The following is a 14,804-nucleotide window of genomic DNA, read 5'->3' as shown; positions in this document are numbered from 1 at the left end:
TTTTGCATCATTTATAGCGATCGAGTTTTTTCTATTGTAAGTTACTATTTTCATGTATTTTTATAAAATCAACAAATAAATTATTTTTATTTTCATCATATTTTTAATAATATGTTATTGAAAAGTTTCAAGGATTTTCTATTATGCATTTTTTTAAACTTCAGAAAATTATTGTTAAATTGAAAAAATTAATTAGAACCTTTTTATAGAGCTTCACAAAAGATTAAACAATCAAATTGTTCAATATTATGTGTGCAAACATCAGATCAAGTAGTACATGTATTCGGTTATTATTAACTTGGTATAAATATCGAGTTTGTTTATTGTAGCTGCGTATTAAGAACCTCGTTTTTTCCATGGCTATTTCTTTTTTCAGCAAAAAAATTATGTCACTGTTATAGCTTTTATGAAAAATAAACTTTTCTATTCATAAATTTTAAATAAGTATAAAAATATTCCTATTATGATTTAATATTGTAATTTATCTGTTACCCTTTTTGTTTAATTTGATGACTAAAAATGTCTACGTGCAATCTTTCCACTTTAATTGCATAATTTGTTGACAATTTCATATTTTTATTTATTTATGTATTTATTTTTTGAATGATTAAACAACCTAATTTATTTTTTTTAACTATGTATAGTGTACCTAAATCCATACATTATTACATTATTACTGAAATCGTAATTATGTGTTCAATTTAAAAAAATTAATCAATTGGTTATCTTTCTTTCTTTCTTTCTTTTTCTTTTTTTTTTTGGCTGTTGCTTTCTTTCTCTTTTATCATACAGCAGTCAAAAAAGGAGAAGCAAAACTACACCCTATACAGATTGTACGTAGTACGATCCAAAAGTTCGGGGACAAGATGTTTAAAACCTTACCCAGGATTAGTTCACATTACCGAAACATCCACCTTCAAAGGGTCACCTTGAGGGACTATGTACTTCTGCAAAAGTTCATATAACATTTGGAAACACTCCTGAAAGCCATTTTAATGTTTTTTTTTTCTTTTTTTTTGCTGGGAACAGGTAAAAGTCACACGGAGCTAAGTCCGATGAAACGTTATGTTATTTGTTTGTCATATCAGAGTATTGACCAATCGAATCGTGCATCCTTAACATGAAAGTCGCCTTCATCAGCAGGCAGCGCAAGAGGTCTTACAGGAGGTTGCGAAAAATGGCTGCCAGGAGTGCTTCTAAAAGCTATACGAAAATTGGCAGAAGTGCATAGTCATTCAAGGTGACTATTTTGTAGATAAATGTGCTTCGGTAATGTGAACTATTCAGGGGAAATTTTTATACAGCTTGTCCCCCTATTCGTAGAAAGGAAGTAAAGTGAAATGAATAAATGATCCTTTAAATCCCTGACAATCTTAGCAATTTATTTCTGTTAGATTTTTTTTTTTTTTTTTTGCCATCGGCCATCGGCAATCGGCCATTTGGAGAAAAACAATCGGCCATCGGCCATCTTTGAACAATCGGCCAACAATCGGCATCGGCCCATCGGCCAAAAAATGCCATCGGTCGAGCCCTAATCAGCTTATGGCAATTTAATGCTCTATAATCAAATGATGTATAGACATTTAATTTTTTTTTGTACCAAATAATAGCTTTATAAAACCTCCTAGATTTGTGTAGTCCTTGAATATCTTCATATGTTAAAGAAAAAGTTAACATATTTCTTTAACAGAAATATGTTAAAGAAAAGTTTAAATACTTAAACTTCTTAGGTTTTCTGCACTGTACCCAGAGCCGTAGAGAGCCAAGGTGGGCCCCTAGTCAATTTCTTTACTGTGGCAGGGCATCTTTTAAGGAAATTTGACTGTGTGGGCAACTCCAACTTCCTCGGAAGGGGGGGGGGGATTGTAAATGTACAGTTTATGTTCCACAAAAGGCTGTTTACGTATTACGTGACGCCATCTATGAGTTTTGGAGTGCGAGACATCGTTGTTTAATAGTTTTATTTATTTAAAAACCTTTTGCTTGTGGGAACGGTTAGGGATCACGCTTCCATTTTGTTTACAGAAAAATAAAAAATACATAGAAACACATAACCGATGGAAAAATTTAGGAAAATGTAGGTAGGCAATTTTATTTGATTGTGTGGGCAATTGCCCCAAAAAACCCCATTAAAATATGCCCTGTACTGCAGGCTCCCGTTCCCCCTCCCCCCTCAGAAAAAAGAAGAAAGAAAAAAAAAGAAGAAAAAAACAAAGGGAAAAATTAAAACTACTTGTTGGAAAACAGTTAGCTGTAATTTAAGTGAGGAGACAAGAGTGAATTTTTCTAAATATCAAAATTTTAATTCAGGAATATACTGTTTCCTAATTGATTCAAAAAAAAAAAAAAAAAGACGCAGAAATTCACACATTAAAACCAAATTTCCATACATTGAAACTATGCACACAATATTGAACTTATTTCAAAGCAACCTTCCTTGTATTTTGATTTGCGAAATGATTTATAACTTCATCAAAGTTCAAGTTTCTTGTGCTAAAACTCCAAGACCCGTTGCAATGTACATTAGGAACGCTATTTGACAATCAATCTAAAAATAAGAGTGTTTGATTAACAGGTAGTATTTTATCACTAACTAATCTTTGTTTATTATGTAAGATGAGAAACTAAACCAACTTATATTCAGTAAATTACCGCCTATTAGCCAGGGCTAAAGCAGAAATACATGAAATACACCGCCAGCTCAGTCATTTCCAGCCGAGGACTGCAGTTTCGTGCTTATTAACCAACTTAGTTTTAAAATAAAATGCCTTTTTACAATTCTATGTCTAATGTCTGAAGACAATCCTTTAAAGAATCTTCAATCTTGCTTTCTTTTATAAAGGATCAAAGTTATAAAAAGTACATTTTTAAAAATATTGAAGTTTTATTTCAGAGTGATAGACAGGGAGATTGGCCAAAATACATTGAGACGGGCCCCCAATAGTGAAAACATGCCCTTGACGTCAGTTATATACTATTTGCAAATCTCAATTCAACACGCTCTCATGAGTTTCATGTTCGTTTTTTTTTTTTTTTTTTTGCGAGGGTGTGGGGGGGCAAACTTATTATACATATATATATACAAAAGGTTGCATGCACGGAACGATCAACGTTTATTTCACCACACACTTTTACCCTCTCTATTATTAGTGAGAACAGAACATTTTGTTATTTGCGAATACTCGGGCAAAAAGAAAATTTTATTCCTGACGTTTTCTCTTATTCAGAGGGTTTTTTTCTCTTTCCCCCCCTTTTTCGTCCTTTCGATTTTTGAGCAATCACGATTGCTTATTGCTTTCATTTGACTGTTTTGGTGTCCTATGATTTTATTTTCCCACCGCCACCCTCTGCAGCATCACCGTCGACGGCTCCTCACGATGCTGCTCCTATAGCAAAAGCCGTCTCCAGGTTGCATCAATATCCTACACTCACGCGCATACATACACAACTACACACACACAGACACCTAAAAACACACACACCTACACACAAACACCTAAAAACACACACACCTACACACAAACACATACACATACACACATATACACCTACATATATACATAAACACATACATACACCTACACACACACACACAAACACAAACACATACACAAACACCTACACACACAACTACCCACACACTCACGCCTGCGCACAAACATATATGCCTACACATACATACACATACCCCCCACACACAAACACACACGCCTACACACACACCCTCGTGATTGCGAAAAACATAATTTGAATTCAAGATGTCAAAATTCTTCTTCTTATTTTTTTTTTTGAGAAGGTGCGTACGCATTTATACAAAGAAAAATGATCATTTCACATTAGAGGGGGAGGGGGGCGTTAATGTTTTTTATTCTTTCTTTTTTCCTTTCTTTTTTGCATCAGTGTCACGGGCCCCCTCAAGACTCAGGCTCCTAGTTTCCGACTAGGCAGACATGGCCTATCGTCAGGCCTCACTGTCAAGGCCGTAGCCAGGAATTTTTTTCGGGGGGGGGGGGGGTTCAAAGTGAACGAAATTAATCTGTGAAAAGACAGAGTTGTACAAAAGGTTACTATGTCTTTTGACACAATGGGATCATAGGCTGCTCGTACGGGAGAAGAGGAGGGTGCTGTTAGTATTCACTTTTAAAAATGGTGGGGGGGGGGGGGGCTTGCCCCGTTTTTTTTTTTTTTTTTGAGTGATAAATTAATGGTCCGTTGAAAAAACGATATTTTGCTGGGTAGGCTAATTTATTTTCCGAAAAAAAAAACTTAAAAATTTCAGAAGTTCTTTTTTTTCTCATGGCATTACACATGCACAAGTATGGAACTTTTAATTGGAATAGAGATTTCTATGGTGGTCATCCGACCTGTTTTTTTGAAGCTGTACTCCATTTTTAGAGGTCGTTTAATCAGTAATTCTTAAATCCAATAATATGACCAAATTGTACAAAAAAAAAACACAGCTATTAAATTCACAGTTTGCACTTCTTTTGACTCCCCATTTTTTTGGTTCACCAGCCGTCTATGATTGAGAGTATTTTGGACTTGTGATAGGAAGGAAAGGTAATGGACAACACTGTACTAGAGGCTTTTGGGAAGAAGGGGTTGAGTCACTCTCTTCCCCTGCTTCATTTTTAAATAACTGTTGAAATAATTATGAAGACTTCATGTTCAAAAAACGGAAGAAAAAAAAATAAGAAACTTCAAAGCTTTATTCTTTTTATGAAAATTTAATCTATAAAAAACTAAATATACTAGTCACAGAAGTGAACAACAGACATTCCTCATACATGCTCCTTAAATTCACACCAAACCAGTGGCGGATTTACTAGGGGGGCAGTGGGGGCAATCGCCCCCTCCATGACCGTCATTCGTTGAAACCAGTTACATTGATATTACTAGCAATCGATAGTATTTTAATGAAATAAATTCCATAGTTTTGCTATAAACTTGTTTTAGGCAGTTTTGTAGTCCAGGATGTGCGGCATTACCCATTTTTTCACGTTCGCCGAGCTCGCACCCTCCCTGTTTAAAGTTTAATAATTTTTATATTTGTATATGTAAGTCCACTTTTCCATCATCATCTTCCAGGACCAAACTATACATGTACAATAAGGCGTTGCTATGATTTAAAAGGTAATGTGAGTAGTGTGGGGCAAAACTAGTAGATTCAGACTGGGGGGGGGGGGGCAAACCCGTCATTTCGAATTTCTTCGGGGGTGGGGGCATTTTAAATTTTATCGAAAAACAACAAAATCCACGCTCACTTACATAAAAAAAACATTAATTTTTCAAATGCCGAGGTGAAGAGGGGGGGGGGGAGCAATATACTCCCTACCCTACTGTGTGACGGATTTGGGAGGATGGCTTTAACAGTTTTCAACCGCCACCCCCTTGAATAGACTCTAAATCCGCCTCTGCACCAGACGTGCTTATCTTGGGACAGAGAAGACCTGGGGGACTTTGCTATTATCATCCCTTCCTCACACCTGTTGTCCATCGGTAAACAAAGCATGAAGGTCGACTGACCGGTTTGGAATGTGGATTTTTCTTCTTTCTACTTTTTGAAGGGAAAAGAATCCAGAAAAATTTTCGGACAACGGGTGAGTTAGTGGTCGTTTGTGCGCGAAGAGTGAAGGAAAGATTTTCGACTGGTTTAGTGGACAGTAATCAAGTTGATTCCAATGATTTATTATTATTTTTTTTTATAGCATCAAACATTTCACACCTCCAGAAATTTCAGGAAGCTGGGAGGGGGGGGGGGGTCACACTCACTGACCATCCGACTTTTTTTTAATTTTTTTAAAGCATTTAAAATTTAAAAAATTTTGGGGAGGTTCTGACCCCCGGACCCCCCCCCCCCCCGCTGGCTACGGCCTTGCTCACTGTTCCCTAAAGTCCTTGATCTTGTTGCTTTTGAAGATTAGTCCTGCCGTGGGCAGGTTAACGGAATTGCCGGAAAAAAGTGCGATGTATGGAAACGATCTTATTTTATCATAAAAGTATCCTAAAACATTAAAATAAAAGCTAATTTTCGTGTATGGAACCCAATTTATAATTTATACGAGCATAGGATTAAATGAAAGTTAATGATTAAAAAATTAACAGAAATTACATTTTTACGCCAACATACATCTTCATATTCTTCAGCAATTCAACTTAATTGCAACAATTAGAGCATTTTCGTTTTAACAGTGTGATAGAGAGAAAAGTAAAAAATCATTCTACTTAACTTGAATTATTTTTACTGAAGCTAAATGGAAAAAAAATCTACGAATGTCTCAAATTTTTTTTCGATGTATAGAGATTTTTTCGATATATAGAAACAATTTTTCTGTATAATGAACATAGAAATTTGCTGGGATTTTGATGTATGGAAAATTTTGATATGTGGAAGTTTGATATAAGGAGGTTCGACTGTATCTGCAGAAATGAATTTTCAAGATATTTCAGGAAACGCGTTTTGGATTCCGTACTAAAAATAGGGCAATGTAGGAATTAGACGTTTTTTTGTGCTCTTTTTTTCAGTGGAAATCAAATAAGGAATCTTGTTCAGTAGTAAAACTAACGTACAATAGATGACAAAAATGCAAAAAAATGAAAAATGAAAAATTTGCAGTTACTGTCCTTACGCTAGAGTAGTAGTTATACTCTTGAAAAATTTGGAAAAAAGAACCATTTGTTTTCATTGACTGTTTATAAAAATTAATGTGCTAAACCTTTCAAAGCAAGCAAAGTCATACATTGTGTTACTTTTGAAAGTTTAATGATTCATTTGTTGCTGCTGAAATATTCCATTTATATATCTACATATAATGGTTCCACTGGAAAAAGGGCAAAAGGTCACACTTTGATGAAATCTTTGTTTTATGTTTTGTTCATTTATTTTATACCACAAATGTTAATTTTAATAAATTTAAAGTCTGCATTTAAACACAATTTTTTAATTAAATAAAATTACATTTTTTAAAATTCAACTAGGGGGCTCTGCCGCCTGCTCGCTAACGCTCATCAAGCCCTGAAGTTTGCTTTTCAATCTTATTTGATTCACGAAGATTTAAATCGTCAATTAGAAAGAAACAGATTAAAAACGCATTATGAGCTCCCTTTGGAACAAAAAACACCCCTTCCCCGGGTTTCAAAATAACTTATACCAACTTGCAGTGCCGTAAGGGCTAAGGGGCTCCTGAGCATTGCAAAACTGCAGTTTTGTACCTTTGAAAAGTCGCTTTCATATTCCTGGTCTCAAGTAATATATTCTGCTCTTTAGTTCAGGGCTTGAATTGAGTTGAGCCTAAGATTTTCTGTTAAAATCGAAACTCTTAAAGTTTGTGAATGAGAAAGAAGAAAAAAGCGAATCGAAAAGACGTAACTATGGCAACGCCAAATAAAACATCAATAATTTTAATGGAGATCAGATTATTCGAACTTGATTTTTAACGTCTTGTAACTTTTTTTCGTTTGGAGATAGAAGCCTAGTTTTTTGACCAAAGTTCGAGTTAGATCTGAAGTAAAAAAAGCTGCTTTTTCCAGTGGTTTTAAAAAGAAAACTGTGGGACCATTCCTTTGCTTTTTACTGATTGATTTAATGAAGAAAGTAATGCCTAAATTTTGCCTAAGCCTAAAAAAGTTCAAGGTGAAAACGTAAATAATTCCTGCCGTATTTAAGTTAGAGCATTGAAACAAATTGCGTAGAACACGGAAAATTCTACCCTTTCCAACGATATATAATACTAGCAAAAATACCTGGCGTTGCCTGGGTTAGCAATATTTATGAGAAACAATCGTTGCTTGCATTTGTTTTCTGTTTTAAGTGAAAGAACTTAAAACACACCTTTTTTAAGTGATTTAAAGTCTAGCTTCTTCCTTACTCATAAAACTAAAGTAGCAGAAGGAAAAAGAGCAAAATAAAATCTCTAATCATTTAGAAACGAAAACACGAAATTTAAGCGTATACAAATTTGAAAAATTTCCGAAATATGAAATTAAACTTCACATGTTTAAAAAGATTTATCAGTTAATATATTTTTTTTACATGGAGTCTTACCTTCTCTGTATGTCTATTGAAGAACGAACTGTTTAAAAAAAAATGTAGCCGCGCGCCCGTGATCCCCTTAAACTTGCTTTAGTTATTTTGGAAAATTTCAATTATTGTGGGTTCTTGGTGCGATTTAAAATGTTACCAAATTTGCGGGAATCGTTTTGGGATACCTTGGATAATGCTCCCCCTCCTTACTTTGTAAAACGTTATGTTACTAATTTTTGTTAAAGAGATATTGCTAAGATCTCTTATCCATATGCTAAGATACTTTTGGTCACCATAAAATGGCGCTAAACAATTTCATCCGAAATGTTTCCAAAATAAGTAGTAAAATTTGGAGATGGTTTGAATTTGTTCACAAAGTCACATTAATGGAAGTTTTTGTGCTGTTTATGGATTTGCCTAATTTAGTTGCTGGATTATTTTACCTATCAAAAAAAGTTTTTAAAGATTCTTTGATTGACGATATCTTTTTACATGGTGAAAGCTGACAAACATTATTACGTAGTCTTTGACTTCAAAAACCGCGACAGTTGAAAAAACTGCCAAATGCATCCGCTACTGAAATCTTTCTACATAAATTTTGGCGAGGTTTCTGCTGTTAGATTGGATAATGATTAAAAAGTCCAATCAGCACAAATAATAATAAAAAAAAACCATTAATTACACTAAAGTTCCGTTTAAATGGAAAATAATCAACCAAATCTAGTTATTATTAGCCAATCTTGGGGAAAAAACGTTACTTTAAGATTTGACTTGAGAAAAGCCTCAAACAGTCAAACGAAACACAAAAACATTCAACAATTCTAACTATGAACTGGGAGTTGAGATGATACACTAAATAATGAATTGGATTGAGGAAAGCCTTCGAACATGGAACAAAAAAAGCTCATAACTCGTTTTTCATACAACTTAGAACTTTCTAACAGATGCCATCTTCAGCAGAAAAATAAGCGCTTTCGATGGACACATAATTTTAATATGTGCACGTATTTTGTCACCGTCATATTGGGGCATTTATGCGAAAATTTGGACAAATTAGAATAAAAAAGGAACTATCAATCGGATTTTTACCGAACTGGTCTACAAACCTCCCCAGTACCAAAAAGAACAAACGGTGAAAGTTTCAGCCAAATCTGCCGGGTAGTTTCTGAGATCTTAGGGAACAAATTTACCAAAGTCCAATTTTATATATATATATAGACTAATACGTGCAAATAATTTTTCACCCGTTTAACTGGCAATAATAGGCAATTTATGCAAAATTTGAGCTTAAAAAAATAATTACTAAAAAACTAATTTGAATTTTAAGATACAAAACCCCAGATGCACACCCCGGGGCTCAAAGTAATTTTGTACGAAATTTCAAAGCTGTAGGTGCAATGGTTTCTCGTGGATGCTGGCCCGCCACAGACTTCCTTCCAGAATGTCTTTGAAACCTTTTATTTACTATAAAGAGATGATTGGACTTAGGCTGTTTTCTCTTTTGGACCTTTCATATATAATTGTTGTGCAAGTTCTATTTAAACTTAATTTGCTGAGTAAGTTGCAGATTGAAATGTTCTTGTTGGACATAATGTATTTTGTGATGGGAAGCGATTCGAGTGGGCTTAATTAATATTTTATCTCAAATACTTTTCTGAGATCTTCAAACTTTGCTTTGTCACACCGCAATCTCTCTACGCTGCATGATTTCAATGCAATATACACTTTTTCACTTTTACACACAGAGCCTGCCCGTCAAGAAATGGAGGAAATTAAAGTCCCGAAACCTCCCCCGAAAGAAGTGCCTCAGAGGCTGATGCAGGAAGCACCAACACCCTCTCTGAAGGACAGATCAGAAGTGATCAAAGGGTACAAAAAGGCCATGGTCAAAACAATGACCAACTCCCTCAGTGTTCCGTATTTCAGTTACTGTGACGAAATCGATGTGACCGATTTGGTACTCATGCGTGCACGGTTGAAACAGATAGCAGAGGGAAAAGGTGTTAAGTTTTCATACATGCCTTTTTTCATAAAAGTAAGATATTTTCCTGGGAGTTTTATTACTGTAGATGGTGCTTACAGTACCAATCTTGGTGACAGTTTTTTTTTAAATTGTATGTTGTAGATTTTATTATTGTTTTATGGATAGTTAACCACTTCAGACCTGGTTGTCCGGTATACCAGACATACACTTTAAACAGCTGCTAATCATTTAATAATTGATTTAATTAGTTGATTTTTTTCGTAGTTGACTCTTTACATTCTACTTATTATAATCTGCGAAATAATTTTTCGTTTTGGGATTGACAACACTGACATATAACTATTGAGAGATAGAGAATGACTCATTTTTCCAACCATGGATTTTCATCTGAAAAGCGAGGTTTTTTTCCCTGATTTTTTAAAAAATATATGATCTTTAATTAATCGTTTCAAACGCTTATATTGTGTTTGATAATTGTTTGTAGAATATTTTATAATGAAGTTTATTTGGTATTTTATCGTTTTTGTATATGAAATATTGATTTCAAAAATATAAGTCTGGAATATTGGACGTGCTATAACTCTTTTAATTTTTCTCCTACAACTTCAAAGTTTTTGTCTATAAGATACCCTTTACCATAGTACACTGTGTACCAAATATCAACATTTTTGGTCCAATATTTCATAATTCCGACTGAAGGGGTTAACTGAACTCATAAACAGAGTCAAGGACATTTGAAATCTTTAAATGCATATTTATTTGAACAGTATATAATACATCATTTTAAAACACCAATATAACCATTCATTATTGTACTGGATTAAATATTCTGCTTCATGGAAAGTAATGCCATATTTATTGTGAATTTTATATAAAATATATTAATAAAGCATGTAGCATAGCCTTTTGTGTTTTTACCTGATGGGTTGTTTGCTAGATGCATGTAGAAAGTAGGGACTGCGCCGATGAATTGGCAGAGCCGATTAATGATCATAAATATTATTTTTAATGCTACTAATTCCTCTGTCATTTTTTTTATTTTATAATTTTGACTTTGGAAATAGTTAATTCACCCTATAGTCAACATTTACCCTATTTCTGTGTGTGTGTGTGTGTTTTTGTTGAAACTCGGTTTAAAACAAAAACTTGAAAAATATGGGTAAGGGCCGTACTTTCAAGTTTTTGCCCTAATTTGGAAAAATGGTAGATGCAGCACTTTGATCTGTCTTAGTGAATTATCACCTGTCTCTCCATTGTTGGTTATTATCCTTTATGAAATTTTTAGAATTAGATTAATCTTTTTGCTTATACTTGTAATTAGACTCTAGTATATTCAGATTATGTTTATTAGTAGTTCTTTTTAAATATAGAAGGTATTTTATATTTTTTTCACAATTTCTCTGGTTATCGATTAGTATGAATAATGGCTAATATGAACTAATTGGTGAATTTTTGATTATTTGTATTAATAGGGTTCAACCCTCGTTGTATTAGATTATTTTGTTTGTATTGAAATTATTGTCAAAATGTTTCAGCTTTGTTGTAGAGTATTAAAACCTTTTATTTCTGCAATTGAATTTATGCATTAATATGTTAAATTTGAAATGTAAGTTAAGTTTTACCTGTAGATGCAGATTTGCAAAATTGTAAATCAGATGAACAAATTTGTGTGTTGTCTTCACACATTCCTTAGTAGTTTGGTGGCACTCTGTTATTATCATTATCAGGCTACCCATTCAAATTTGTTTAAAGTTGTTTTATTTTTTTTTTATTGAAAATTTAGAATTATGCATTAAAAGACAACATAATATTTTTTTTGGAGAAATAATCCTACGTCAACTAGGCTGTGGCATTATCCGCCATAAGCTTTCTAGCAGCCCAGTAAAATTTAGCCTTGGTAAAGTTGTTAGGAGTAAAATTCGTTAAAACACTGGTTAGTTCAGAGTAAATCGTCAAGTTCATAGTTTCGTCCGAGGAATACAAAGGACAGTTATTATTGTTTGTGTGTGCTACACCGATACGGTGAAGGTGTCCAGTAAAAAGTCATGTCCTGTAGTTGCTCTAAAATTTGCTCAAAAAAAGTTAATAAAAATATATACTGATTCTAATAGCTACTTTTTATAGCTATTCGTGAAATATTGGTATCAGCCACTTTATGCTCAGGGCTGTATTGTAGGGAAGACTGGTTGTTTTTCCTTCATAGACACTGAGCTGACTGATTTTTTTTTTTTTTTTTTTGTGGAGTGCATTTGTTTGTTAATTTTTAAAAACAGAGTTTACTTCTGAGGAATTTGACTCTTGGTAACAGAATCAGTGACAAAACCTTAATAGTTCTAGAAAAAGGGAGATATCAGTGGAATGTTCTAGAGCTAAGGTATGCAATTTTCTTCAGAATCTTTCTAAATTGATAGGCTACACAATATTTCTGTGGGCAAGTAAATGGCAGTATCTGTAGAAATAAGCTTTTGAGATATTTGAAATGCGTTTTGGAATCAATGCTAATGATAGGGAATGTTGGAATTAAACGTTTTTTTTTTTGTCTTTTCTTTCATCAGAAACCAATTGAGCAAGCTTGTACAAAAAAGCTATGTACAACAGATGACCAAAAAAAAAAAAAAAAAAAAAATCGCAGTTACTGCTGTTTGCCTGCCCACAGCAGAATACACATATAGAAGCTATGTGCCAGTGAGAGAACAAATTAGATGGAATTTTGTAAATACAATCGAATCTCTCTGCAATTGTTTCTGTACAAAAAATGTCTCCCTATAAACAATTTCAAATTGCAATGTAAACTAACATTAAAAATAATCTTAATAGAAAGATGTGGTTGCCTCCCTTTAAAGTTTTTGTCAGACATTTATCTTTTGGATTTGAGGGATTTTTGAAGATGATTTTTAATTTCTGAACCAATCTGTAATCAAATCTATACAGATTAATGACCTTTTCAAGTAAAATAAATGCAAATAAATACTAGCACAGATTATTTTCTACCTTTTTTTGACAAAAATTTTCACTTTTGTGAGCTTATTTTTTAGCAAAAAATTAGTATAATTATAATAGTATTTATAACATAAAGTAGATATTTTTTTAATTAAAAGTCATGATAAAAGACTTTGAATAAAATAATTGCAAAAACATCTTACCTCTTTTAGCAAACTTTTCTCTTTGAAGTCTGATCCTTCTTGTCGTCACCCAAAGGAGATAATACATTACAACGCAAAAGCATTTAAATATACTGCACAAGAAAATATTTTTTAGATACATCCCTAATTTTATAAAACTGTCCTTCATTTTGCATAAATATTCATTCGATTATTTTTTCCTCTCACCAGTACATATGACCTGTATGGGTCATTCTCCAGAAAACGTAACTTTTGAACGCAAATATTTTTCAATTTTGAAAACTTTTTTTTTTCATTCTTACATGAAAGTGTTACCTACTAGAAGTAAACATAAACAATGGGCTAGCTAAGTTCCAATTATTTTACTCATAAATAAAAAAAATTAAAAAAAATGTCTTGTTTACGGAAATAAAAAGAAGAAAAAACTTTTAATATTTAAAAATCGTAGTCAATTTAATGTCAAAGTAGTAGTTTTGTTAATTGTGCAAGCAAACAGCTATTTTAATGATTAGTGGGAATATAATATTAAGTTTACTTAATTAAAGTAGTAGTTTTGTTAATTGTGCAAGCAAACAGCTATTTTAATGATTAGTGGGAATATAATATTAAGTTTACTTAATTAAAGTACGTCTTATTAGTAGTTTCGAATGCATGTTAAAAAATAGTATTTAGTAAATTTGAGGATATACTGGCAATTTATAATTTTGGTAGAATGCCTATTATTGATGTATTTCCCCTCCATCATTTATTTTCACCTCAGAAATAATGACATTGATAAGGTCTATCACAGAGATGAGTATCTTTCCATTAATGTAGGCCTAATAGATACATTTTTAATGGAAATTTTTTTTTTTCTTCGCTGCTACAATGTGCACATGTTAAGCATAAGAAAACATGTTCTTTTCCTTTTTCACATTAATTTACACCCCTAAAATTCAAGTTCAGGGAGATCAGAAGTCAGAATAACTACACTAAGTTTTTTAAGCAAAAACTATCTTCTTGTGTTTCGACAAAAATCTCACAACTTCAACTGTGGCTGAAAATAAACAAGGGGGCTCCTTTGTATCAAGGAAAATAAAATTTGATGTATTTAGTGCCCTGTGTTAATGAGAAATGGCATTTTGTGTTTCGGTAACGGAGGTGAGAATTTATTGTGTGACATGACTCCTTGTGCTTCTAAAATGAACTAAAACACAATTTAAAAAAATTAAATTTACTAAAACAATTAGTATTTGAGACACTTGTGAAAGGAATAATAAATAAAGAAGTGTATACTTAAAATACACCACCAGCTCAGTTATTCCATCCGAGGACTGCAGTTTCATTCTTTTTAGCACTCATCAGCCCGGAATAGGAATCACATGAGCTGGTGGCAAAAATCACCAGCTCACCATCTCCTCTGATTTTCGCCACCAGCTCATGTGATTCCTATTCCGGGCTGATGAGTGCTAAAAAGCACGAAACTGCAGTCCTCGGATGGAATAACTGAGCGGGTGGTGTATTTTAAGTATTTCTGCCTTCGCCCTGGCTTAGGGCGGTAACTTACTACAAAATAACTTACTACAAAATAAGTGTATACTTTTAATTAAACAAGTTATTAAGCAACATAAACAGTCACACAAGGTGTGTGACATGCCAGGGAGGTTAGAATTCACATGTTGTGATCCAAAAATAT

General features: G+C 33.2%; 1 protein-coding gene across 1 annotated transcript in view; it reads left to right on the top strand.

Annotated features, from left to right (window-relative positions):
- Positions 1–14,804, top strand: part of LOC129223940 (lipoamide acyltransferase component of branched-chain alpha-keto acid dehydrogenase complex, mitochondrial-like) — a 49,479-nt gene that overhangs the window by 21,052 nt on the left and 13,623 nt on the right. The window contains exon 7 of the mRNA XM_054858323.1: positions 9,769–10,058. Within this exon, the coding sequence (XP_054714298.1) occupies positions 9,769–10,058 (290 nt within the window). The remainder of the gene's footprint in view (positions 1–9,768; positions 10,059–14,804) is intronic.

The sequence above is a fragment of the Uloborus diversus genome, chromosome 6 (assembly GCF_026930045.1).
Source record: "Uloborus diversus isolate 005 chromosome 6, Udiv.v.3.1, whole genome shotgun sequence".
Lineage (NCBI taxonomy): Eukaryota > Metazoa > Arthropoda > Arachnida > Araneae > Uloboridae > Uloborus > Uloborus diversus.
This window is presented reverse-complemented; position numbering and strand designations above follow the sequence as displayed.